Source organism: Erpetoichthys calabaricus, chromosome 2, assembly GCF_900747795.2.
Source record: "Erpetoichthys calabaricus chromosome 2, fErpCal1.3, whole genome shotgun sequence".
Taxonomy (NCBI): Eukaryota; Metazoa; Chordata; class Cladistia; order Polypteriformes; family Polypteridae; genus Erpetoichthys; species Erpetoichthys calabaricus.
In genome coordinates, this window is record NC_041395.2 from 280,819,125 (window position 1) to 280,846,094 (window position 26,970).

A 26,970-nucleotide genomic window follows, 5' to 3' on the forward strand; every position below is an offset into this window, starting at 1 on the left:
CTAAAGCTAACTTGTAATGGAACTTCCTTAGTGCTCAGCTTTAACTGAATTCCAGTAATATAATTTTAGGCGGTCTTTAGGTAGGTAGAAACAACTATTTGATTTGCCATATTTTCACCAGAGAAATGACAACAAACAGTTTTCTGACTGTTCATGTGTCACATCTGCATGTTTGACATATGAACATATGGCTGTGTATATGGAGAACTTTTAAGAGAAACAAAAAGCAAACGTATGATATACAAGACTTGAACAGAAATATCCAATATGAGAACTTTTCTCTTTTTTTTTCTCTTTACTTTTGTGTAAACTGTTTTGCTACTATTTTTTAAACTTTTAAAACAAGGGTACCTGAACTATCTGCATACATGTTGGTGATTCACATTCACTGTCCAAACCTCATTAGAAGGTAGAAACTGCAGATGTTTTGGTAACTATAGACAAATGCAGCTACAGTTACAATATTACAAATTAAAGTTATTTCCAGTACAATAAAATGAAACAGTGTTAAGGCAGGAACTCAGGGACATGAAATATCAAGACCGGGAGTGTCAACGTGACAATAAAGGAGCCAAACACAGCAGGTACAAGTAAAAAGGGGTTATCTATTGAGAAAAAAAAAAAATCTATGTCCATAAATGCAATGTCAAAACTGCAAACAAATACTTCAATAATAAGAGAAAAAAAAAGAATGAGCGTTTAAAAAACAGAAAATTACAACTATAATCACCATATAAAAGAAATAAAAATAAAAATTCCTTTTTCAACAGGCTCCAAGTAGTCAACTTTCAATTTTACTGAAAAAAATTCTTTGCCTGCTTTCTCTTATAAAAAAAACAAAACAACACACCACCACTGAGGGAAAGCTGGCTTTTCCTGTTAAAGCAGAAACAACTGTCCCCTGCCTGTCAATCACCCTGCTGCAGGTTTAGTCCTGCACCACTGAAATAAATGCTCTTGTCTTGACCTTATCTGGGTCTGAACTGTGCTCGACTGACTAGGCTGGCGAATAAAACGGCTCTTATCTCGGTCAAACATCACTTGACTTGAATCTAATACCCCTCTTTCTCTGGTGATGTGCCTAACTGACCTGATGATATCAATGCATGCCAATAAATAAGTGTTACATATGGAGGAGTTTCCTCCCGGTGGGACATACAGTTTTAGAAGAAAGTACTCAAGAAAGTTGCTTTTACTGTATGCTTTGGGTCAATGGCCTACTAGAAAACTGTTTTCTACTCTGGAGACGTCTGGCTAATTGAAACAATCTCTCTTCAAGACTTGGCTGTATTTTGCTACAGTCCATGTTGCTCTTCAGGGCCATAAGCTTTCCAGTTACTACTGCTAAAAAGAAAATTTAGAACATGATGCTTTCACCACTATGCTTTATGGCATGGATGATGTTACAAGTTTCTTCTACTGCATTGTTATTGTGCCAAACAGGTTGCTTTGCTTTCAGTCCACAGGGATCAACCATAGTCTCATTAGAATAAAATGTTTTCTTCCAAAACTCCAGGCACAACAGCAATGGCTATTTTCAGAAGTGGCTTCCTTCTTGTGAATTCCACTTTGGGGGTGAATCTGATGTGCTGTGTGGACTGTTTCTCCCATTTAACCCCAAGTACTCATCAACTTGGTCAGTGTTCTAGCTGGCCTCTTGGGCTATTTCCTTGACTGCCCTTCTTCCCCAGTTGCTTAATTTATTAGGACAGTCTGATCTTGATTGTCTGGTTTGTGTCTGCTTTTTTCCCTCATTTTGTTATAATGAACCTAACTGTACTTTGGAAAGCTCAAATCTTTACAAGTCCCCTAATAACCTGCACCCACTTTTTCCTCTGAAGAAATACTATTGTGGTCTTCCCAACAGGGTGATTGATTTGATCTGCTGTTTTAGTTGTGAGACTCCACAAAGTCAGTGCCATTTATTGTGCAAACAAATACCTAAACAAAGATGGATTTGAAATGAACACATAGGTCACCCTGATGTCGTATTAAGTGTGATCTCTCAAGAAAACTGAAAACCACAACCAATTGATGTTATTAAAACAAAGGGGATAAATACTTAAAGCAATTCTGAAATCCATATTTTAATAGAATTCCGAAGATATCTAAATAATTTATATCATTTCACTTTTACAGAGAATTGCTTCAGCTGAAATACAAATTTAACTATGCTTTAATTCTGCAAGACAAGAAATAACCAACAGCGGGGTGACTAGTTTCCAAAAAAAGCACCATACCTCCAAAAGACTCAAGTCTGTTATTGCTACAGAAGGTGGTTGTTCAAAATATTAAAGTGTGAGGATGGTACACTTCCAGTATGTAAACAGCACATTTACTTTTTATTTCTAGTTAAGATTGTTTCCTAACATAAAACAATTTTACATTAACAAGTGTATGTTTCAGTAAAATTTCAGAATTGGTCAAGGAACTGAACAATTTAGTAAGTCACAGTATATTCATTAAATCCATAGCATCATTAATTTAGAAATGTGCCATCCAACAGCCACTATACAGAACATGAAAGACTTTGGTGTAACAGAAATGTTTGATTTATCAGTACTACATTTACAAGAATTGATGTTATGTTACAGGTTGAGATAAAAAAAAAGTAATAGAAGACAACAAGATTTAAATTCCATGGTTTATTTTAAGTATGTTTAAGAACTGCATTATTGGATTCCAGTGCATATACTCCAATAATTTACATTTTACTGTCTGTGTTGCATGTTATACTGAGAAGTTGGTTATCTGACCTGCTGGTCTTTCTTGTGATCTTTAAGGCCAGCACCATTAACTACAGTATATCAGCTTTTTTTATGCAGTTATTCTCATAATTGTTTATTTCACCTTACCACCTATGGGACAAAGTGTATCTCACCATGCATGATCTTTATCCACTGATACCCGGGAGCAAATATTGAAAATTGGTAAGGCAGATTATCTTAACTCATGACTCCATCAAGTCACATAAAATTGTTTTCATTTATAAAAAGGAAAACATGGATTGACAGTACCAACAATTTATTTCTACCTCCAGAAACATACATCTACATGGCTAGATCCACCAATTACTACTTGCACAATTTGCAGAAGGTATTGCACATGAACTGTAAAAAAATTATACAGAAACAGTTTCCTTACTTCTAAGTGAAGTATACATTACATATAATACTAGAAGTATCCTAACATTGGCAATAGTACACATAAAAATAAATAAATAAACAAAATCTGTGTTTCACATTTCTATATCTAATAATGTGGGTTAACTATGTTTGACCGAGAACTTGTAGAAATTTAGTGTGAGGTAGTTCATCAAAGCTGACGTTATTGTATTTAATATTGTATGAGATGCAACAAAAACAAAAGCAAACATACTCTTGTGTTCAAACTGCATCTCGTGAAGTGGGATCTGATCGATAAAATTAAGAGCACTTAAAAGAAAAAAACAAAACAAAACAATGTCAATTAAAAAAAGATTTGATGATAAGCTCATATTCTGCTTGATCAAGAGGGTCAGAGAGATTAAAACTGTACAAATGCCTTACATTTTTAACATATATATTTGTGTGTTCGTGTGTGTAAAATGGTTTCACCTTTTAGTCTACTTTTTTTTTTTTTACATTCTCAGAAGTTCCTCACAATTCCACACACACAGTCTTAAGATTAATTTACATTCTAAAGAAAAAAACATTCTATTAAGGGTGTTTTTTAAATTAAAAAAAAAAAGGAAAAAAAAAAACCTGACATCTTCAAACCAGATCTATAACATCAGTTTAAAAACCTCAGATATTTATTGTTACAAAACCCAAATAACCTTTTGGTAGTTTTACATGAACTACTGCACCATTCACAACAGGCACTTTTCCACTAAAATTAAAGAAAAAAAATAAATAAATAAATTAAAGGAAAAAAAAACCTGCAAAGATGCTATTATTGCATACTGATTCATACATTTTTTTTTGCCTCTATATACTGAATTAAGAAAATTGGTCAAATATAAAAACGCAAACGTGTGTGTGGCAAGGGGTTCCAATTAATTTAAAAACAAACCCAAAAAATTTTCACTTAAATTTCAGCTCTTGCTGTTATAAAGGCAAAGCTATATTAAGACAATAAAATCAAATTTTATCTGCATTAATGCTTATTGTTATGTACGATGCTCAGAGCCTTTCTCTATAATAACATCATCAAGCTTTCACTATTACAAACTAAAAAAGTCCTTGCACTTGCAACTCCAGCCACTGAAATGACATGCATAGGAGACATCTGCAACCTATGGATTGTTAAAATCTGCATGCATTTGTAAAAATACATTTGTGAACCTTTCAATTTTGGGTAGAAAAAAAAATTATACCCCTTCAGGACCCCCTTTGATATTGTAGCCATAAATACAACATTAAACAGCTTCCTCATGCCATCATCATCAGATGATGGCAGAGGACAGTATTATGAGGTTATGCCTCAAGTGCCACAGCTAATTACTGTAGAAAAAAACAGGAAGCTGTTTGTTGTGTGCTAACAGAAACTTCTCCATTCACATTTTAACCACATTCTGAAAGATTTTTACCCTATATTATCTAAGCCTACTACATCATCAAGTTCATATAGTACGAAAAAAAAGCTGAATTACTGAAGGCAAAAAATTACTGTCCCAAAAAAAACAAGGGACAAATTCATGGCGTCTGAGCTTCACTAAATTAAAATATGTTCAGAGCCTGTTAAGACCATTTAAATATCTATCTATCTATCTGTATATATATATTTATATGTATATAAAAAAACTGCTGATTCATAAGATTCAGCCTATTTACATGATGTAGTCAGGCATCACAATGGTTTTGTATATTTAATAATGTTTTAGCATATTAATGTCTCTGCACAATCTTTCAATGCAACAATCAATTTTCAACCAATCTGCAGGTCATCATTGTCTTGATTTATTGCATCTTTTTTAGATTCATGAAAACATTAAAAGGCAAAATGGCAACCTGTAAACTTAATGGGGCTTAATTTAATAAAAGCATAAAATATTCACAAATTACTTTCAAAATTGCAAAAACAATTTGGCTAGAGCAAATAACATGAGCTATTATGATCTTAAAAAAAATAGTAATAAAATAATCCCACACACGTTGACCAACGTTAATATACAATGATCTCATACAGACACCTGAAAGCATTTAAAAATTCTTAATCTGATCTCTGAATATTTTTCAGATAAAATACACAGTAATTACATCCTAATTATTTTCAGGGAAAATATTAGAAAAACTCTGAACAATTCTCAGTTTGGCCTATACTTCATACCACCTAGCACATATAAAGAGAACCATAAAATGAATATAGTCATCTGCAGCAGCCAAGTGGTCCAGCTGATGTTTCTAAGCTGCTGTCAGTATCTGAAGCCAATGTGGGGTCTGTTGACATTGAGGATATATCATTGACTGATGAAGATGATGATGGATGCTGGGAGCCATTGATCATTGCTGCACCTGTGCTATGAGAAATAAAACATTAAATCAGAAATGTACCAAAAGAGTGAATATATTTTGTTTTTTTCCTCAGGTTTATAAAATTAGTATGCCAATCAACTCAATGTGTTCACAATGTAGAGAAATATAAAAAAATGCATAAAGAATTATAAGGATTTTAAGTATTTTTTATTATTTACATAGTATCAAAACATGAAGCCAGAGCTGTGCTTTGTCTCCTGTACTGGTTGTGGTTGTCATGGACAAGATATTAACGTTCAGCCAAGGAAAGTGAGGGTGTCCAGTTCGACGTTCTTAGAACTGTGTCTGCTTCTTGCAGTGATGAGATCGACAGAGGCATCAGGTTGGTGAGTGCATTTATTCAGTCGCTATACCGATCTGTAGTGGTTAAAAAGAAGCTGAGCCAGAAGGCAAGGCACTCAATTTACCAGTTGATCAACATCCCTATGGACATGAGTTTTAGGTAAAGACCGAAAGAACGAGATTATAGGTATAAATGGCCAATAGAATCTTTCTGTCCAGGGTGGCTGGGCTCTTACTTAGAGAGAGGGTGAAAAACAGACATTTAGAAGAGGGTTAGAGTACAGTCACTGACCCTCTGTATTTAGAGGAGCTCAATGATGTGGTTTGGGCAACTGAAATGGATGCCTCCCAGATGCCTTCCTGTGGAGGTTTTACAGGTGTAACCAGCTGGGACAAAACCCCAGAGAAGACACAGGGCTCCCTGGGAAGATGATATCTCCCAAATAGCCTGGAATTCCTTGGGATCCCTCAGTATGAACTAGCAAGTGTGACTGGGAAAAGGAACAATGCAAGGACTGTTGCCCCTGCAATCCCTAGGATAAGCAATGGAAAAAAAGGGCATGGTATTAGATGAGGAATACAAGTTTATATATAATGTATAATTTGATTAGAATTCTACATTAATTTAAATTAGATTTTTAATTGTAATATAAACAACATTTTTTTAAGAAGACAGTTTATAATAAACGGATTATTATAATTGGTCTCAAACAGTGACTTGAATTCTCCTTTGACAAGAATCCATTCCATGTGTTTTGTAAATACAGTGGTGTGAAAAACTATTTGCCCCCTTCCTGATTTCTTATTCTTTTGCATGTTTGTCACACAAAATGTTTCTGATCATCAAACACATTTAACCATTAGTCAAATATAACACAAGTAAACACAAAATGCAGTTTGTAAATGGTGGTTTTTATTATTTAGGGAGAAAAAAAAATCCAAACCTACATGGCCCCTATGTGAAAAAGTAATTGCCCCCTGAACCTAATAACTGGTTGGGCCACCCTTAGCAGCAATAACTGCAATCAAGCGTTTGCGATAACTTGCAATGAGTCTTTTACAGAGCTCTGGAGGAATTTTGGCCCACTCATCTTTGCAAAATTGTTGTAATTCAGCTTTATTTGAGGGTTTTCTAGCATGAACCGCCTTTTTAAGGTCATGCCATAGCATCTCAATTGGATTCAGGTCAGGACTTTGACTAGGCCACGCCAAAGTCTTCATTTTGTTTTTCTTCAGCCATTCAGAGGTGGATTTGCTGGTGTGTTTTGGGTCATTATCCTGTTGCAGCACCCAAGATCGCTTCAGCTTGAGTTGACGAACAGATGGCCGGACATTCTCCTTCAGGATTTTTTGGTAGACAGTAGAATTCATGGTTCCATCTATCACAGCAAGCCTTCCAGGTCCTGAAGCAGCAAAACAACCCCAGACCATCACACTACCACCACCACATTTTACTGTTGGTATGATGTTCTTTTTCTGAAATGCTGTGTTCCTTTTACGCCAGATGTAACGGGACATTTGCCTTCCAAAAAGTTCAACTTTTGTCTCATCAGTCCACAAGGTATTTTCCCAAAAGTCTTGGCAATCATTGAGATGTTTCTTAGCAAAATTGAGACGAGCCCTAATGTTCTTTTTGCTTAACAATGGTTTGCGTCTTGGACATCTGCCATGCAGGCCGTTTTTGCCCAGTCTCTTTCTTATGGTGGAGTCGTGAACACTGACCTTAACTGAGGCGAGTGAGGCCTGCAGTTCTTTAGACATTGTCCTGGGGTCTTTTGTGAGCTCTCGGATGAGTCGTCTCTGCGCTCTTGGGGTAATTTTGGTCGGCCGGCCACTCCTGGGAAGGTTCACCACTGTTCCATGTTTTTGCCATTTGTGGATAATGGCTCTCACTGTGGTTCGCTGGAGTCCCAAAGCTTTAGAAATGGCTTTATAACCTTTACCAGACTGATAGATCTCAATTACTTCTGTTCTTATTTGTTCCTGAATTTCTTTGGATCTTGGCATGATGTCTAGCTTTTGAGGTGCTTTTGGTCTACTTCTCTGTGTCAGGCAGCTCCTATTTAAGTGATTTCTTGATTGAAACAGGTGTGGCAGTAATCAGGCCTGGGGGTGGCTACGGAAATTGAACTCAGGTGTGATACACCACAGTTAGGTTATTTTTTAACAAGGGGGCAATTACTTTTTCACACAGGGCCATGTAGGTTTGGATTTTTTTTCTCCCTAAATAATAAAAACCATCATTTAAAAACTGCATTTTGTGTTTACTTGTGTTATATTTGACTAATGGTTAAATGTGTTTGATGATCAGAAACATTTTGTGTGACAAACATGCAAAAGAATAAGAAATCAGGAAGGGGGCAAATAGTTTTTCACAACACTGTATATCTGAATGTCATCAGTATTTTCCAGGCACAGAGGTGTAGAGTTTGAATTCTGCTCTTGGCGGTCATCTGTGTGTTTGCCAACTGGTACTAAGATAAGCAAATTAGATTAACCAGCAATTCCAAATTGCCCCAGAGTGAATGTGGGTGTGTACCCTGTGAATAACTGGTGTCCTGCCCAGGGTTTGTTCCTGCTGTGCATCAGAGACTGCCTGGGTATTTTCTGGCAAAACGCAAAGCTGAACTGGATTATGCTGGTTTAAGAATGTTACAATATGGTGTCAAACAACTGCAATTACTAAAATTATGTTTATTCAGCTTATGCACCTGTTACAGAACTATGGCAAGATGCTAGTTAACAGTCCAAATGTCTGACATATTTCCAACTCAATTTTAACAATACTATATTTCTGAATTCAGAGAAGAACAGAGTATTTCTGACAAAGGACCATCCATTAAAAAAACTACTACATTGTTATAAATAAGTTGACAATTAACTTGAAAAGAATGTAAAACAAGCATGTTTAAACTCTACACAGAAGCCATGCTAATATGAAAAAGTAACCAAAATTCCAAGAGCTATGATAAAGAGTAAGTTACTATGGCTTATGCTGTTTTTTATTGAAGAATTTTAAATCGAAATTGTTTTACTAACCTAAAGAAGCTGGCTGCCCTCGAATTACACCATTTTTTGTTCTTTCTTCCCACTCAAGTACTTCTTTGTAAATTAATTCTGTAAAAAATGCAAAGATAATGAAAAAATAAATAAAAAGAATGTTGTATATAACAATATAAAGTGCATCTAGATTTCTAAACAAAGACTGACAACTTGCCTGAATACCAGATACAGTTTTAGAGAGTAACAATTTTTTATATCAAATAGTTTTTGCTTCAAAATTTATGCTGTTACTTCATATATAATTAACTTGATTTAGTAAGTCTGTCTGTTAGCAAAACAAGTAATAAAAAAGTGTCCTGAAACCTTCACCATAATAGGCACTACATTTCTTCAATGTATTCAAGATCTATACTCAAAGCGCAAATATGAACATTCTTTATGCATCCAACTTTCATAATGAGAAATCTTGTAGTGCAAAGGTCAAAAACATGGGTTTTAAAAGGCAAGTCACACCACAGTTGCCTTTCTACTATGCTAGACATACAAAGTGAGTCCAATGTTGCAGCTCTCTAGGAAATATAAGTCAAATTTTAAAATGGACTCATTACTATGATGTTAATATATTATGTAAATCTGCAGTAATAATTCTTATTGCTCTCCCATTTCAAGGGCTGTGCAAGCTTAGTGAAGAGCCTTTCTGGAACAGCACATTAAATAAAACCCTAAACCAGCTGCAACTGATGACTCAAGTCTCCCGTCTTCTCCCAGTGTAGCAACCAGTTTACTTGTTCCCAATTAGTACACTGCATAAAATACACATAGCTATGAATCCACCCATCTATCCTAGGGCATTGCCTACTAAAATCTATTCACATCCTTTTAATTTTTTCAGAATGTATTTAGTTGGATCTAGAAACAGAGATGAACTCTTATACTGTTCTTATACCCTAAGTGAGTAGCAGTTTTAATGTTATCCTTCCTTTTATATTTATTTGCAAAATGGAAGTAACTCCTTTAGTAGTTTATTAATAATATGTATAAAATAGCACATTAATATATATTTGTAGGATATGTTTGTTGTTAATATAAAGCCACTTAGCACCTTGTATCTTTTTTCTCTGTTTTAGTTTCACCCTTTGAATTCCAATAAACATGTGGATAAAGAAACAACCGTCTATAGAGTTTTAGATAAGGAAAGGTGTTTTATCTGTTTGTCAAAGCACATAGTCTGTGTGGAGGGCAGGACAATAATACAAACTTCAGAATGATTTTTATATATTTGATATTATAGCAATAAACTTCTGGACGATTCACAGTGTAAGTATTTCATCATAAAAATCGCTTTCAGCTATTCTTCAGCTAAACACAACATGAGAAGGCTAACTGAAAATACAACTGTACCCTTCCTAGAAATACAAAAACACATATGTATGTTTACTGACAATAAGAAAAGGTGCAAATAAGAAAACTTATTTCTGTGAAGAGTTTTCTGTACTTGCAGTTCACTTACAGGTTCCTTTCTTCAAAAACAAACAAACAAAAAAGTTTAGCTCACATGACACACCAGCCAGCTTCTTTCCTTTACTGCAGCCACAGGCAGGGCTGGCACTAACCATTTTGGGATCCTAGGCAAGGTCTTGCTGTGGGGCCCAGACTAGCAGAATGCAAACATGTATTGAGAGAGATGCATGTTGCATCAGGTAGTCCACCTTTGAAGTGCAGCAAAAACTAAAACGTTTTGCTGATGTCCAAAAGGTTGTATCTGCTACCACTGAATTTAGGGTGTGGGCAGAACTTGGGGATTTCTTTGCAGTAGTCTGGCCTGCACACCTTTTGTGCTTATCCTTCATGTAGGCACAATTGTTACACTGTATAATTCCCCTCTGCAATCATCTAAGTAATATTTAGTTCAAGTCTGTCCAGGGCATGAGAAGACAAAATTTGTCCTGTTGTCTCTGTTGCTAGAAGAAATCCCATGAAGCATTCTTTAATCCTGGGTACTTCCTCTAGTGTGACAATTCTTACAATTAGTGTCATTTATGCCTCTTGGCTAACATCAGGTGTGCAAATCAAAATCAAGGAATAATATGTGAACTGCTTGATGTCACTCACTATATGCTCAATTACCTTCTCACTTGTGGAATTAAACAGCTCATTTTGAATTGTTTTACCAAACTAGCTTGAGTAGGTGCTGGTGTCACTCTCAATATGTTCTATATGCTTTTTCATAAATGTCTTTGCCTTGAAGCAAACAATGATAATCACCAAACAGTGAATGTGAAAAGCTGCTGCTAGGGAAAATGCAACAGACTTCACATAAATGATAGTGGAGGGACCGATTGCCTTTTTTTAGTTTTTTTTTTTTGAAAAACAATTATTAGCTGTCCTACCCCCGTTTTGTTTCTCACATGCAACAAGACGTCCCTTATGGAGATTTCTAATTAATTATGTAGTTAAATTATTTGCAGAGAAGTTCTCTGCCATGCAAAGGCAAATGCTGCTTTTCTCATGGAGTATTTTGTGCTGTAGAGAAATGGGCCGTGTGGATTACCCAACAATAAATTTTAATAGTTATCAGCTGTAAATAGATATTACTAACCCAGCTCTGCATTCCTAAGTGGGTGTACTTTTTATTTTATTGTAGCATCTTCTCTCAGATTGATAGCTACTGGCACGTGCTTAACTATCTGTTATCACAGTTGAAAGGCACCACCCACCTCCCGACCTATAATAATGTACAGATAATGTACTACTTACACTCTAAGAGTGAACCAATAAAATACCTGACACCTAGATATAACAACATTTAATTGTTCCTCCTACTTGTGATACCTTATTGCCTAAATGAAAGAAAATGGTCAATGAAGCTACACTACCCTAAACTGGTATTCTAGTTGCTTAAGTGACATACCAGCAATGAGTACAGGTCTCCAAGGTGGCCTGCCTATGGAGGAGTCACTTCACCTAAGAGTGCTCTGATGGACTTCTGATTGTCCATTTCAGACAGCATTCTTGTTCTTCTCCCAAACTATAGCCTGGCCACTGTTTCAGGGTAAGACGGGATATTCTTCCCCTGGCCCCAGATAAGGCACGCTTTGCTACTAATGTAATCAAGATTTCTAAAGAGATATATAACAGGAAGTGTGCCTTGTGGTGGACTTAAACTTTTGGCACCCTGAAGATTAAACTGTTATGGGGGCCCCTTTGCAACCAGCTATTAGATCTGGGTAACCACTGTTATCTTCTTAAGTGGGATGGTTTCATGAGAGATCACCGCAAATTTTATTTTTCTGATAAAAATTAAAAGGTTATTAAAGTATTATTTTGTATTGATATTATTAATATTAAAAAACCCTCCTCATAAAGTAGACACCCAAACTTTTTAAGCAATGTGGACTAAAGTCATTTAAGGGCCACCTCTGGGATTATGGGCCCTGAAGCTTAAGGTTCATTAGTTTTATAATGGATCAGCCAAAGTGAAGCAGGGTGAAAAATACATCGAAGCTCTCAGTTGGTGACTGGCTTTATTTTTGTCTCATGTTTTCTAGCACTGGTTGTAGTCTGCTGCTTCTGTTTTAAGTGCTGAAAATAAATTGGTTGTACTGCCACTTTAAACTGATTTCACCTTTTTGCAAACTTTGCATTTTATATTAGTTTGCTCAAGATCTGATCTTTCATATCCAAACCAATTCCAGATAACTGACTTTGAAATATACTCATTCATAAGAGAAGCTTTTCATATTCATTGCAATAATGTTATGACTATACACAACTTTGCTCAACTGTTTAACTATACCATCTGGTTAAAAAAAAGCAAAAAAAAAAAAACAAAAACAAGATTTTCATGTTTGCACATCACTCTAAAACATGAATTTGAATTAAACCATTTCATTGAAGAAAAAAAAATAAAAAAATCACCCAGTGCTCATTTATGTCATAGTTATATAGAATATTATCCTTTTAAGAAGTCTAAAGCTGGTGTCACAATACAAGGCTTCTAGTTGGGGTAGCAAATTAAACTTGATGGCTGCAGATGTTGGTCTTGTTGCCTCAGAATGTTGTATAACATGACCTTCCAGCACAGTGTCCATTTCCAAAGTATTACAAGCTTGCTCCTTTTCCTGACATCCAATAACATGCCGCTTAACAGTAGGAACTGCACAAATGCTTTCCAGGTATGGCAAAGTTTTTTTCTTTTTTTCCAGTCAGCTGTGGTACATAAAACATGAGACGGATTGGGCTCTATCTATTTGCAAGGTCCAAAACACATGCATTCATTTTTTCCCCTCATACCTGCATTATATACATTTTAGTTCCAGGTAAGTGGGCACTGGTTCTCAGCTCTTGTAAAGACAGAGAAAGTTCTTATGACTTAAATAAAAAAATCAAACCCACTTGATTTTGTCAAAATGCCCCAATTCGCTGGGGATGTAAGACTACATATGCCTAGACTGCGCCCAACTTGCGAACATTATGATAAAGTGAAGTGTTCAACTTAAAATTGCTGGAAAAATATCATGTAATGTGTCGTTGCTTGGTGATGGCTTTTGTTGGCTAGGGGTGAAAAATACAGCTACATTATTTTCATCATAACAAAATACGTATTTTATCTAACTTAAGGACCACCCAAGATGTACAGCGCACTTTACAATATTCTAACGACTAAGGGAACTGTGAGAAAATGAAGCAGACTTTTAAGCCCCATTTAATAAAAGTGCCAAAATAGCCCATAAATACTAGTCATGCAGGTGAATGGTTCCTCAGGAGGACTTTTACTTGTAGCTGGGAGTTCAGAACATCTTTACAGAGAGTGTTAGAAATATTGGTAATACTTTAGGTACTGCAAAAATGCATTTATTACTCATTTATTGTTATGTATGAAGACATTGGAAAAGGCTGTTTTTGGTGTTAATAATACTTACAAAGCATCACTTAAAGTGGTTATTCATCTCTGTAATGTGAACTACTAAAATAATTTCACGTTAGAATGGTCAGAAGCAGCTTAACTGAGACTTGTATTGATTATTTTGGTATAAGATCTGTGAATTCTTCATATTCATAGGTAATTTTACCAGTGTATCAAAGGCTCCTAATATGCCACACCGCACTGAGAAGGTTCTACTGATGCTTTATCAGCAAAACTATGACAAAAAGAAGCCTTTGTCAAGGTCTTGTTACACAAGAATAAATGAGTAATAGATGCATTTTTACAGTACCTAAAGTGTTAGTGAATTATTTAATGGCACATCTTTAGCAACCCACTCAATCCTGTTCTATGAGAGATGTACCCCTGCTTAAAAGAAAGCTATGTAGATTTGTTCAGAGCTGCCTACAAAATGATAATGCTGCTGCATGTGTGAACACCAGCCATGGGAAAGTTGAGCCAAGCTGAATGAACATCAAAGGTGAACATTTCTTTTTGACAAATTGCCCGTTCTACTCTGAAAAAACTTTAACTATAGCATATTGTAAATGAATATTAATCAAATCTGTAAAAGTCTAGATAATTACAAAGACAAACTTTCTATATTTGAGAGGTATGTGTATTTTGCATTTGTGCAGCTTCTTCATATCATGTCACTGGAAGAGGGTTTATGTGAAAAAGATAAGAGAAATAGTAATGTGAGAATGTTATTCATTCTTTTTTTTCCAAAATGATTATGTATCTCTACTGCAATATTGGTTCATGAAAGCAAATATAAAATGTTTCACTCATTCCTTCAAAAATAGCGTGGTAAATTGGCACTACAGGAGCAGTAACAGCAAGACACAAACTAGGAACAAATGGCAACATCAAGATTTAAAAAAAGGGTTAGTACAACAAGCCTTCTGTATACAAGAATAGCAAATGTGGGTATTCTGCGAGGCAACTGGACAGTTAATTATGCTCATTACAGATATATCATTGGTTGATCAGTCAAACATGCAATTAGCTTTAAAATGCATATCATATTTAAAATTCTGAGAAGAAATAGTAAAGAACAGAAGATATACAAGGTACTCAGTACCTTAAGATTTAATAAACTGCTATATATTAAAAGCAATATTCTCATAGGAAATAACAATTTACTTAGCCAAGAGCCTAATGCATTAGCCTTAAATGCATAATCTCGTAAGAACATATATTACCTTTCCATTCTTCAACTGTATGTTCTCTTTCATCTAACTGTTTATCAGTAATTATTGGTGGAGGCTGAAAAGAAATTTATAATCATGTAAAAGAAAGTCTAAATTCAGTCATAAGAAAAGTTTATTTTGCCTGTGCATGCAACTTTTAAGTATAATATTAAAAAATTCAAAGAAAATGAAAATCATGCTTTTCTTGAAGAAAACACGAGGTATCAAAACACAAGCCTTAAGTGATAAAATCTCATCAAGAGAACTTTAACTAAATAGCACACGATAAAAAACTATACATTGGTTTACTTTCTTAAAGTACAAGTAGCAGTTAACAAATGACACTTAGAAGGCATATTTACAAGTGCTGTACTTTTTATCTCATGGTTAACTTTAAAATACTGTGAAAAGTGTATGATACTGTACTTATTACTTTACTGTTTTTATTATACTTTATTTATGCCTATAAATACAAATAAATACATGATTAGAGCCAAACTCCAGCTGTTGAAAATCCTCCAAATAAGTCAATCCTAAATGGAATGCTATTATTTTATAAGGTAATTCATGTACAACTATTTTTCTCTGGAATCAATTAAACAGACCACTCCACACACCTCTGGATAAAAGCAACTGGCTTAATTCCTAATTGTCTATGGTTGCACATATTACACAGATACCTTACAGTCTTTGGGTGCAAAGAATGGCTACAGCTGGTCCTATTTCACTTTAATCTTACTCATTCACCCTACTTGAGCCGCTAGTTTTGCTTATTTTCCATTCTTATTCATAAACTGTTGAATTGTGAGGTCATTCTGAAGTCCTGTTTGCTGCCTTCTATACACTTTGGACTTGAAGATCTCTTCCTTGTAGTTTTTGCTTCTTTAGCCTTGTCCCAGTGGAGAAGTAAAGAAAATCAGTTTGTTATAATACTTGTAAAAGGGTTATTTCATTTTATATTATCTGTCTATATATTATCAGAGAAGAGGAGGAGGTGATGGGTAGGTATGGTGTCAAGGAATGAAGAAGGTCAGATGATAGTGGATTTTGAAAAAAGGATGAACATGGCTGTAGTGAATACATATTTTAAGAATAGGGAAGAACATAGGGTGACGTACAAGAGTGGAGGAAGATGTACACAGGTAGATTATATCCTATACAGAAGAGTCAATCTGAAGGAAATTGAGGACTACAAAGTGGAGGCAGGGGAAATTGTAGTTAGGCAGCATAGGATGGTGGCCTGTAGGATGAAATTGGAGATCAAGTAGAGGAGGAGAGTGAGGGAAGAGGAAAGGATCAAATGGTGGAAAAAGGAAGACTGCAAGGCTGAGTTTAAGGAGGAGGTAATACAGGCACTGGGTGGCAGTGAAGAGTTACCAGACAGCTGGGTAACTACAGCAGAAGTGACATCTGGACAGAGCAAGGAGGAAAAGGAAACTCGGTGGTGGAATGGAGAAGTACAGGAGAGTATACAGAGGAAGAGGACGGTGAAGAAGAAATGGGATAGTCAGAGAGATGCAGAAAGTAGACAAGAGTACAAGGAGATAAGGTGTAAGGTGAATAGAGAGGTGGCAAAGGCTAAAGAAAAGGCATATGATGAGTTGTATGAGAGACTGGACACTAAGGAGGGAGAAAAGGACCTGTACCAATTGGCTAGACAGGGGACTGAGCTGGGAAAGATGCGCAGCAGGTTAGGGTGATAATGGATAAATATGGAAACATGCAAGCGAGAAGGTTGTGTTGAGCAGATGGAAAGAGTACTTTGAGAGGCTGATGAATGAAGAGGAAGAGAGTGAGAGAAAGTTGGATGATGTGGAGATAATGAATCAGAAGTGCAACGGATTAGCAAAGAGGAAGTAAGAACAGCTATGAAGAGAATGAAGAATAGAAAGGCTGTTGGTAAAGATGACATACCTGTGGAAGCATGGAGGTTATTTAGGAGAGATGGCAGTGGAGTTTAATGGAATCTTGGAAAGTAAGAGGATGCCTGAGGAGTGGAGAAGAATTGTACTGGTACCGATTTTTAAGAATAAGGGGGATATGCAGAGCTGTAGTAACTACAGGGGGATAAAATTGATGAGCCACAGCTTAAGTTATGGGAAAGAGTAGTGGAAGCTAGGTTTAGAAGGTAGGTGATTATTAGTGAGCAGCAATATGCTTTCATGCCAAGAAAGAGCATCACAGATGTGACGAATGCTCTGAGGGTGTTGATGGAGAAGTTTAGAGAAGGCCAGAAGGAGTTGCATTGCGTCTGTGGACCTGGAGAAAGCATATGACAGGGTTCCTCAAGAGCAGTTGTGGTATTGTATGAGGAAGTTGGAAGTGGCAGAGAAGTATGTAAGAGTTGCACAGGATATGTACGAGAGAAGTGTAACAGTGGTGAGGTCTGCAGTAGGAGTGACGGATGCATTCAACGTGGAGGTGGAATTACATCAGGGATCAGCTCTGAGCCCTTTCTTATTTGTAATGGTGATGGACAGGTTTGACAGACGAGATTAGATAGGAGTCCCCCGTAGACTATAATGTTTGCTGATGACATTGTGATCTGTAGCGAAAGTAGGGAGCAGGTCAAGGAGACATGGAGATATACTCTAGAGAGGAGAGGAATGAAGATCAGTAGTAACAAGAGAGAATACGAGTGTGAATGAGAGGGAGGTCAGTGGTATGGTGAGGATGCAGGGAGTAGAGTTGGCGAGGGTGGAGGAGCTTAAATACTTGGGATCAACAGTACAGAGCAACAGAGATTGTGGAAGAGAAGTAAAAAAGAGTGCAGGAAGGGTGGAACAGGTGGAGAAGAGTGTCAGGAGTAATTTGTGACAGATGGGTATTAGCAAGAGTGAAAGGGAAGGTCTACAGGACGGTAGTGAGACCAGCTATGTTATATGGGCTGGACATGATGGCACTGACCAGAAAGCAGGAGACAGAGCTGGAGATGGCAGAGTTAAAGATGCTAAGGTTTGCATTGTGTGTGACGAGGATGGACAGAATTAAAAATGAGTACATTAGAGGGTCAACTCAGGTTGGACAGCTGGGAGACAAAGTCGGAGAGGCAAGATTGCGTTGGCTTGGACATGTGCAGAGAAGAGATGTTGGGTATATTTGGAGAAGGATGTTAAGGATAGAGCTGCCAGGCAAGAGGAAAAGAGGAAGGCCTAAGAGAAGGTTTATGGATGGGGTGAGAGAGGACATGCAGGTGATGGATGTAACAGAGCAAGATGCAGAGGACAGGAAGATATGGAAAATGAAGATCCGCTGTGGCAACCCCTAACGGGAGCAGTCGAAAGAAGAAGAATCCTTTAATGTAAACATTGTTCACAACAAAACACTTTTTTTCAATTTACATATTCTAAAAATTGCCTGAAATATAAAAAAGTCAGGCCAACTGTTCAGTAAAATGTGCATTAAAACAGAAGCATTCTCAAAATTGGTATGTTTCTTGGCTTAATGAGTATCATGGCCCAAAGACACCTTGTCAAGTTGATTGTTGCTTTAATTATTACTATATGTTGATTGTGCGTGTAAGTGTGATGGATTGGTGACCCAACTATGGCTAGTTTCTTTCTTGCTCAGTGCTGTCAGGAAGGGCTCTAACTCGCCATAACTCAGAATTAGATTAAGGAGGTTAGAAAACATTTTAATCCACTGCTTCCCAATCTACATTTTGATATACTACTGTGCCTTGCAATCTTGATCTGAACAGTACAATTGTTGGGAATGATTGCAATCTGTAAATGATTTCAAGTTTGAGAAACACTGTTGTGATCCATTCTTTCATTTTCAAAATACCTCTTTCTTCTAATAAAAGAGTTGAATTTCACGGAATAGTTGCATATATATCTACATTTACTCAAGACAGAAATAATTTAGAATCAAATTAAATGAACTTTTTAGAGAAACTCAATTGAAAATTAATGTCAGCTCAACATTACTGGGCACTTAGAAACTTTTTTTTTTTTTTTTTTTTCTTTCAAATTGTATACGAATGCAAACGTTGTACCAGAACTGTGGCTTACTTTACTGCACAAATGTATTACCAAATCCCAGAACATTGCTATACAGTATTTCAGGCTGATGCGTTAGCGTCTATTATAATCGACGAAAGAATCAGGACTATGTTCAAAAAATAGCCTTTCCTATTTTAAGACAGGTATTTTAATACCTTCAACTGATGGTGAAGGAAAATTAAGGGTTGCGGTTAAAGGCCAATTTACATTTCACAAGAAAGCAAAATTTCAGAATTTAAGCACTCCATAAATGACATGGTCAATGTGAAAGTGGGATGTGCACACCCTGTGAATGTCTCATTCTGCCCGTCATAAATAATGCAACATGGTTAGTTCCTGGAAAAATATGGTGGTCAGACAAGCTGCAGACAGTAAGTTTTATAAAAAGGCTAGAATATGTAATGTTTGAAAGATCAGGACAGAAGCAGTATTTCTAGGGAAAAGGATCTTTCAGTCAAACATTTTAGAAATGGAACGGGTACCAGGCTGTTGTTGAGATACACTCCTAATCAATATGTGTAAAGCATGCTGTAATTTGACTACAATTTGTACATTGAACATACCTATCTTGAGTCAGGTTGTATAAAATGAGTCAGGTAACCTACCTTTCTTGTATATACACATTCTAGAACAGCCCCAGACCACACTGGGAAAAATCTTTTTGTAATGAATTCTTATAAAATTGTGTGAATTGCCACGGTTATGTTTTTCACCAAAAAAAAAAAAAAACGGATTTCATGTAATATTACAATGATCAATAAGTGAATTATCACGGTTTAAATATTGCAGATGCAGTTAGTCAAAGCAAATTCCAAAAAAAGATTAATATATCAAAATAGATAAAACACATTTTAATTATTAGCGGTAAAGTTAGCACACAACTAGAAAGTAAATTTAAAAGTACAGCACAGGCAGGCCAGTTGAAAGCTACATGAAACCTTGTAGTCCAAAAAAAACACAAAAAGCAAATAAAAACAAAAAAAAAAACAGTTGGTTAACTGGTAATGCGGTTAATACAGCTGCAAATACAGGATAAGGGCAGGAGCATAATTTAAAGATCAAAGATAATTTATGCAGAGGTGCCTCTATTATACATCCATCTCCACCATTTGTAGTGGTAGTACAAATGAAACAAGGCATGTATTTAAAAACATAGTAAGCACTTAATTTAATTTTAATGGTATACTAACTAGTACCATATATAGTACCTCTTCTGAAAACAAACATGTAGTCCACAGAATTTTTAACTTTACTAAATGGAAAATGAACAACTTATACTAGATGGCTTGCAATAAAAAAAATAACAAAACTGAATGGTTTGACAGTATTGTGGATTGTTTACTAGCTGCAGCAAATACATAAAATTTGTTGAACACTGTAACTGAGCTTCTAACGCAGCAGGTTACAATGTGTGGTTATTGAAATTTAATTAGACATGCTTAGCTTATTTCTGTAGTTCTATAATCACTTTGTGTTTTTTGAATACCCTAGTGCTGCTATTGCAGTACACCACTACAGCAGAGATTCCTGATTAACATTTTCACATTTAACAAAGTATTTCAGTAATATTACACATATACACACATATACATACATATACATATATATATATAAGCAGCTTTTACCACATAACTGTAGAAACCTTACTGTAATTGTATTACTATGTTTGAACAAAGCTGACATAATAAAACAGTACACCACTAACTGAAGAAACCTTACTGTAATTTTATTAATATGCTTGAAAATAGCTGACATAAAACTGTACACTTACTGCTTCGACTTCAGAAGGATCATACCAGACATTGATGTAAGGGTGCTGAAGAGCTTCATCAACAGATATTCTTTTGGAAGCATCAATGACGAGCATTTTAGATAACAAATCTCTTGCTTGGCTGGCTATAAAATAAGTATATTAACAGCAATACATTAAACCGGTGATTAAAATTATTTTAATGAAATACAGTAGCAACTTTATTCCAAAAATGGAATAAGCTGCATATGGAACTATTATCATCAGCATCAGTATTTTCTTTGCATTTTTCAAGAATACCTAGATATTCCCAGGTCACTATAATGATGCTCCTAAGCACTGAAACACATATCTTAAACAGTAAATGCTGCACTCAAATAACATAAAACTTGTTTTTAGGTGTATATTGCCTACTGATATTTAAGGAAAGTCAACCATTAAACTCCATCATAGGCAAAAATTGTGCAGTAATTTACAGCTTACCTTTCAGGTTTACGTTTTTTATTCAGTATGTACACTAAATCTAAATGATCAAGGTTTAAAATGGAAAAAGTTATGCTCTTGTGAAAATAAATGTTGAAATACAGATTACTAATGCCTATTGCAAGCTGAATAGAAAATTAATTTCAGATGTCTTAAAACGCAGATCCTTTTTTTAGTACATCTAAAATTCTTTTCCAGATAGCTCAGAATAAGTATTTTTTTATTTTGCGATATCTGCTATAAATTTTCATATATTTCAAACTATCTTAAGTACATGTTTGGATATCTCAAATTGGATTTGCATTCATTTTAAAATATCTAAAATGCTTTTTAAGATATCTCAAAATCACATACTGTAAAATTTGCTATTAATTCAACGGGACTCCCTGTCTATTTTAAAGATAGCTTAATGACCAGGACGTTACCTCATAATGACCAGGAAGTTACATTGAGATATCTAGAAAAATTTGAGATTTTAAATTGTACTGAAGATATCTGAAACTAATATTCAAATATCTTGAAACAAGTTCACTGTTTTTATTTAGTATTGGAGATATCTTGAAATAAAATTCATTAACACCTATTACATAAATCATTACATTTTCTGTAAAGACAGAGATAGATGGGAGACAAATGAGCAGCTGTGGCGACCCCTAAATGGTAGTAGCCAAAAGAAGAAATAAATAAATTCATAAATATCTGAAAAGGATCTAAAAATATTTTAGATATCTGAAATGTTAAGTTAATATGAAGGATATTCAAAGAACATTAAAATATCCTGATTAAATTTCCAGAAATCTTAAAACACCAAATTGTTTTCAGATATCTGAAAGTTTTAAAATAATATCCTGCTCATTCAAAATATCTCAAAATTCATTTCAAAATATTTTGAAATAGGGAAGTCACAATGAAAACTTCAACAATTTTGCACTAATTCATTTTTAGATACTCTGATTTGCATTTCAAATATCAAAATGTATTTGAGATATGTCAGAATGAATGGGTCAGGATATTCTGAATTGCATTTGAGATACAGTATATTTAAATGATATCTTGAAAAGTATCAGATATATTAAAGTGCATTTCAGATATCTTAAAATAGATGCATTTTGAATTATTTAAATGTTACTTTGGCTATCCATAAATAAAGAAAATGTAAACCTCAAAACAATTAATCCTTAAAATAATAAATATAGTAACCCCTTCACATTTGCAAAGGAGAGGGGCAGAAGACTCCTGTATTTGTGAAAATTTGCAAATACTTTGACCCCAACAAACCATATGATTAGGTAAGTGGACTGGTTTCAAAAAAGTCAAATTTTAGCACTGTTCATAATTCTTAATATTTTAACAGTGCTGACAAGCTGCATCAAGCCCATGATGAGTCACCTATTGTACGAGAAATTATTCCATCACCAGCACCAAAAGTGACAAGCCTGCAATGGAAGGCAGTCCTGTTATTGATAGTGAGGCACCTAAGAGAGTCATGTAAAACAGCAAGAGGATCCATTCTCACACTCAGCACTACACTGTTGTCCGGAGCGGGACAAAGATACCACCTACTGTCCAACTTAGCAAACCGGTGAGTACCGCAAAACCCTATAAGACTTATTTGGCTCTTTTAAATTGTTGAAAAGTGTTGAAGCTGCAATTCGGGATCTTTACTTCCATTTGCAACATTAGTATGGTGGGTGTTGGGGGCGACAACCAGCAGAGTTTTGGGCTCATGAACTTGGGAAAAGTGTGGCAGATTGATCTGCCACTGACCCCAATCAAGCCATGCAAAGCAGGTCTTGTGGTAAAACTGCACAGGCAAAGGAAGATTCTCAAAGCTGACATTTGCAACTGGAACTGTATTTGCAGTGTCAGTTCAGTGACGGTAAGCAGCCAAGAAACTGGTATATCAACACCTCCAGATAAGGAGATTTGTGTGTTTTGTTTAACACCTGTGCTGCACAACCTCACAGTTTTTTTTGTTTTAAACAAAAACAACTTAATATTAAGGTTTTAAATATGTGCTTACACTAACAAGTATACAATAAAACTTAATCCTTATATTATGGAGACAACTAAGAAAGCTAGACACAGGAAAAGCTGCAGGACCAAATGGAATCAGTCCTTGTCTTCTGAAGGCCTGTGCTGACCTACTTTGTGCTTAGAAAGTGCCACTGTTGTGAAAAACATCCTGCACTTTTGTGGTAGACCACCTGGACCCACTGCAGTTTGCCTATTATCTGTCTGCTCCACAAGACTTATTCTCACCTAGAGGAAGCTGGCAGCACTGTGAGGATGGCTTATTTTTTTTTATTTCTCCAGCACCTTCAACACTATCCAGCTATCCCTGTTAAGGGGTAAAGAGATATGCATGTGGATGTTGTCCTGGATAATGGACTATCTATCATGCAGAGCGCAGTGTGGAATAGCAGGTCTGCGGCTTAACATTTTAGAGGCCCGCCTTTAAATAAACAATTTAATGGCTGACTCCAACTCTGTGGAGGTGTGTGGTCGCTCAGTTGCAAGAGGATAGTGAGGTAATTGAGGCGAGAAGCATGTGAACGTGAGGGTGCAATCTATCTCAATTGCTTCACTGGCTTTCTGCAGTGCGTGATTGAGACACTGTCCCGTATAAGGGGGAGTCAGCACGAAGAGCATAAAAAAAAAGACAAAGAAAAAAAAACGGGAAAGAGAAATGACTTTGATTTTAATGGACAGAGAGAAGGAGGGCACTAATGAGTGGGCCAGTGCTAGAGGAATGGGAACAGGCAGACAGGAATGAAGCCCTGGGAAAGAAGTGTGTAGCTGATGCTTGATGGGGCTGTGGGTTGCTCCTGCTTAGCGGCCTGGTAGAAGGAGCAATCAACTTACTCCAGAGGACTTGCTGTGTAAGTCCGGAAAGCCAGTGGGAGTCAGAGAATGGAGGCTCTGTGGCACCCGAGTGGAATGCCACAGGATGGGCGGTGGGGTCATGTGCAGGACAGAAGGGTGTCTGAGCTTGTTGGATGACATCTCCTCGGGCTGCAAGATCAGAATAGAATTTAGTTTTTTAAAGGGATGCACCAGGGCTCATATTTTTATGGACAGCCTCCTGCCAAGTAATTTCAATCTTACTTTTATTGGATTATTTAAGAGATAGTTTTTAACCTCCACTGGCACCTTGACTTTATGGATTACTTATTTAATGAACTGTTGGAGCACTGCACTGTTTTGTAACATTTTGGATTCTTCTAATAAAAGCACTGTCACTTATGTACTGACCCTTTTCTCTGTATGTATGTGTCCTCATCTGCTTAGTTCATCACATCAAGAGGCCCCTGGAAGGAATCAGAAGTGTGGAGCCGACCCACACCATCACACAAGGTTTGTGAGACTCGAGGACTGTTTCCTTTACAGATGTGACCAACACTGGAGTCACCACAGGTAACAGTCCCATCTCTTTTTCTCCTCACTCTGTACACCTCCGACTACAACAAAGGTCATGTCCCTTGCAGAAAGTATCAGATAACTCTACACATATGGGGTGTATAGATAAAACGGAATGAGACAGAGTATAGGAGTCTCATAGAGAACTTTGTTTCTTGGTGCAAAGGGAATTGTCAGCATCATTAACATCAGCAAAACCAAGGAACTGGTTACTGACTTTCACCACACCAAAGAGCCTCTATGACTGGTCACTATTCAAGGAGTGGTTGTCTTACAAGTACTGGGTGTTCACATTAACGACAGATTGTACTGGTCTTGGAACAAAGGAGATATAGACTAAAGGGCACTGTAGGCTCTTCTCCTTGGAAGATTGTGTTCCTTTAATATAGTGACATCCTTCACATCTTCTATAACTTTCTGACAGCCAGTGCAATTTTCTATGCTGTGGTGTGCTGGGCTGGTAACATCACATCAAGAGAGGCCCACCAATTCAACAAACTCAGTTGCAGGATGTACTCCAGACCCCCTGCGGTAGTGGCGAAGGAGAGAATTAAAACAAAACTGAGTGTCATTATGAACAATGCTGTACATCCTCTCTCTGGTACACTAACGCTGAGGACTTTCAGCAAAGTACTCAACAGAAGTGTGTCAAAAAATGCTATTGGGGCTCCTTTATTCCAACAGCAATATGTCTGCATAATGTCTGACTGTGACAGCCAAGTCATAAGTTTTTTCTTTTTAATTTTCTTGCTTTAAAGTCATTCTGGTGTGTGTTTGGACCAAAGTGTCTATGCATATTTATTTATGTATCTACCTGCCTATTTTTTATTTATTTATAGCACTTCTATAAAAAGCCAAATATCCCACTGGGGCAAATAAAGTTTTACCTATATATTACATAATTTAATGTGATGCAAATTATTTTCAGTATTGTTTGTACATTTTTGGCTTACATATCCTTTGCAAGTCACTGCGATCTTTCAGCAAGCTCCAAAAATATTCAGATTTAATTGTTTACAGCCAACTTCTGAATAACCGAAACCACAAATACCAAGTTCACAAAGTGGAAGGATTACTGTAATTACAAATAATTATAGTGGCTATTACCCTTAACAATAAATGCATGTTTACTAGAGTGTAAAAAAGAAAATCATATAAACTTGTTTTGAATTTACCCAATTCTTTATACATTGTACAAGTAAACTTACCTTTAAGTTTGTTGTGCTCTGAATCTGCAGGAAAAAGGACATCTGGAAAAAGCTTTTCAAAACTATAGCCAGCATATCTGGGTCTGTTTTCTACATACGTTCTAACAGATTGGTTGAGTTTCATCAGAAATTCTTGTGAAGGTGTTCCTAACTGTTCAATAACTTTATTCCATTGATCAATATCTGAAATTTGACTTAAGAAAAATGTAAGTGAAATTTCTCAAGGCAGAGAAAAGATTAATCAAATTAATAAATTTGTAAATGGATGAATAAAAAGAACTCAAAAACTATATTTGTCATATTTAATACAAGTAAGAAAAAAATGGAAAAGGGGAAAAAAGCAACAATACACTTCCCTTTATTGAAAAAATGAAATAGGATGAAGACATTATAGGGAACAATATACCTGATGCCATATGGTGTCATTTCAAAATAGTCTGCCTTTGGGGAAAAAAAAAATATATATACAGTTGTATGAAAACGTTTGAGAACCCCTCTTAATTCTTTGGATTTTTGTTTATCATTGGCCGAGCTTTCAAAGTAGCAACTTCATGACATGCCTTATGGAAACAGTAGTATTCCAGCAGTGACAATAAGTGTATTGGAATAACAGAAAACATGCAATATGCATCATAACAAAATTAGATGGGGTGCCCAAATTTATGCACCTAACAGAGATATTACATCAATACTTAGTTGAGCCTCCTTTTGCAAATATAACAGCCTTTAGACGTCTCCTATAGCCTTTGATGAGTGTATAGATTCTGGATGGAGGTATTTTTGACCATTCTTCCATATAAAATCTCTCCAGTTCAGTTAAATTTGATGGCTGCCAAGCACGGACAGCCTGCTTCAAATCATCCCATAGATTTTCGATGATATTCAAGTCAGGAGACTGTGACAGCCATTCCAGAACATTGTACTTCTTCCTCTGCATGAATGGCTTTGTAGATTTTAAACTGTATTTTGGGTCATTATCATGTTGGAATATCCAACGCCTGCATAACTTCAACTTTGTGACTGATGCTTGAACATTATTATCCTGAAGAATTTGTTGATATTGGGTTGAATTCATCCAACGCTCTACTTTAACAAGGGCCCCAGGTCCTGAACTAGCCACACAGCATGATGGAATCTCCACCAAATTTGACAGTAGGTAGCAGGTGTTTTTCCTGGAATGCGGTGTT

The 26,970-nt window shown here is 36.1% G+C and overlaps 1 protein-coding gene across 3 annotated transcripts in view; it reads right to left on the minus strand.

Annotated features, from left to right (window-relative positions):
* Positions 1–2,630: 2,630 nt before the first annotated feature.
* Positions 2,631–26,970, minus strand: part of LOC114647102 (mitogen-activated protein kinase 8) — a 99,520-nt gene continuing 75,180 nt past the window's right edge. For 2 of the 3 annotated variants that reach the window (XM_028795630.2, XM_028795631.2), the window contains exons 8-12: positions 25,784–25,966; positions 20,694–20,818; positions 14,931–14,994; positions 8,838–8,915; positions 2,631–5,495 (exon numbers count right to left, since the gene is read on the minus strand). In XM_028795630.2, the coding sequence (XP_028651463.1) occupies positions 5,350–5,495; positions 8,838–8,915; positions 14,931–14,994; positions 20,694–20,818; positions 25,784–25,966 (596 nt within the window). In that variant the 3' untranslated portion in view covers positions 2,631–5,349. Of the gene's footprint in view, positions 5,501–8,837; positions 8,916–14,930; positions 14,995–20,693; positions 20,819–25,783; positions 25,967–26,970 lie in introns of all 3 variants that reach the window. The other variant, XM_028795632.2, reaches the window with a different exon arrangement.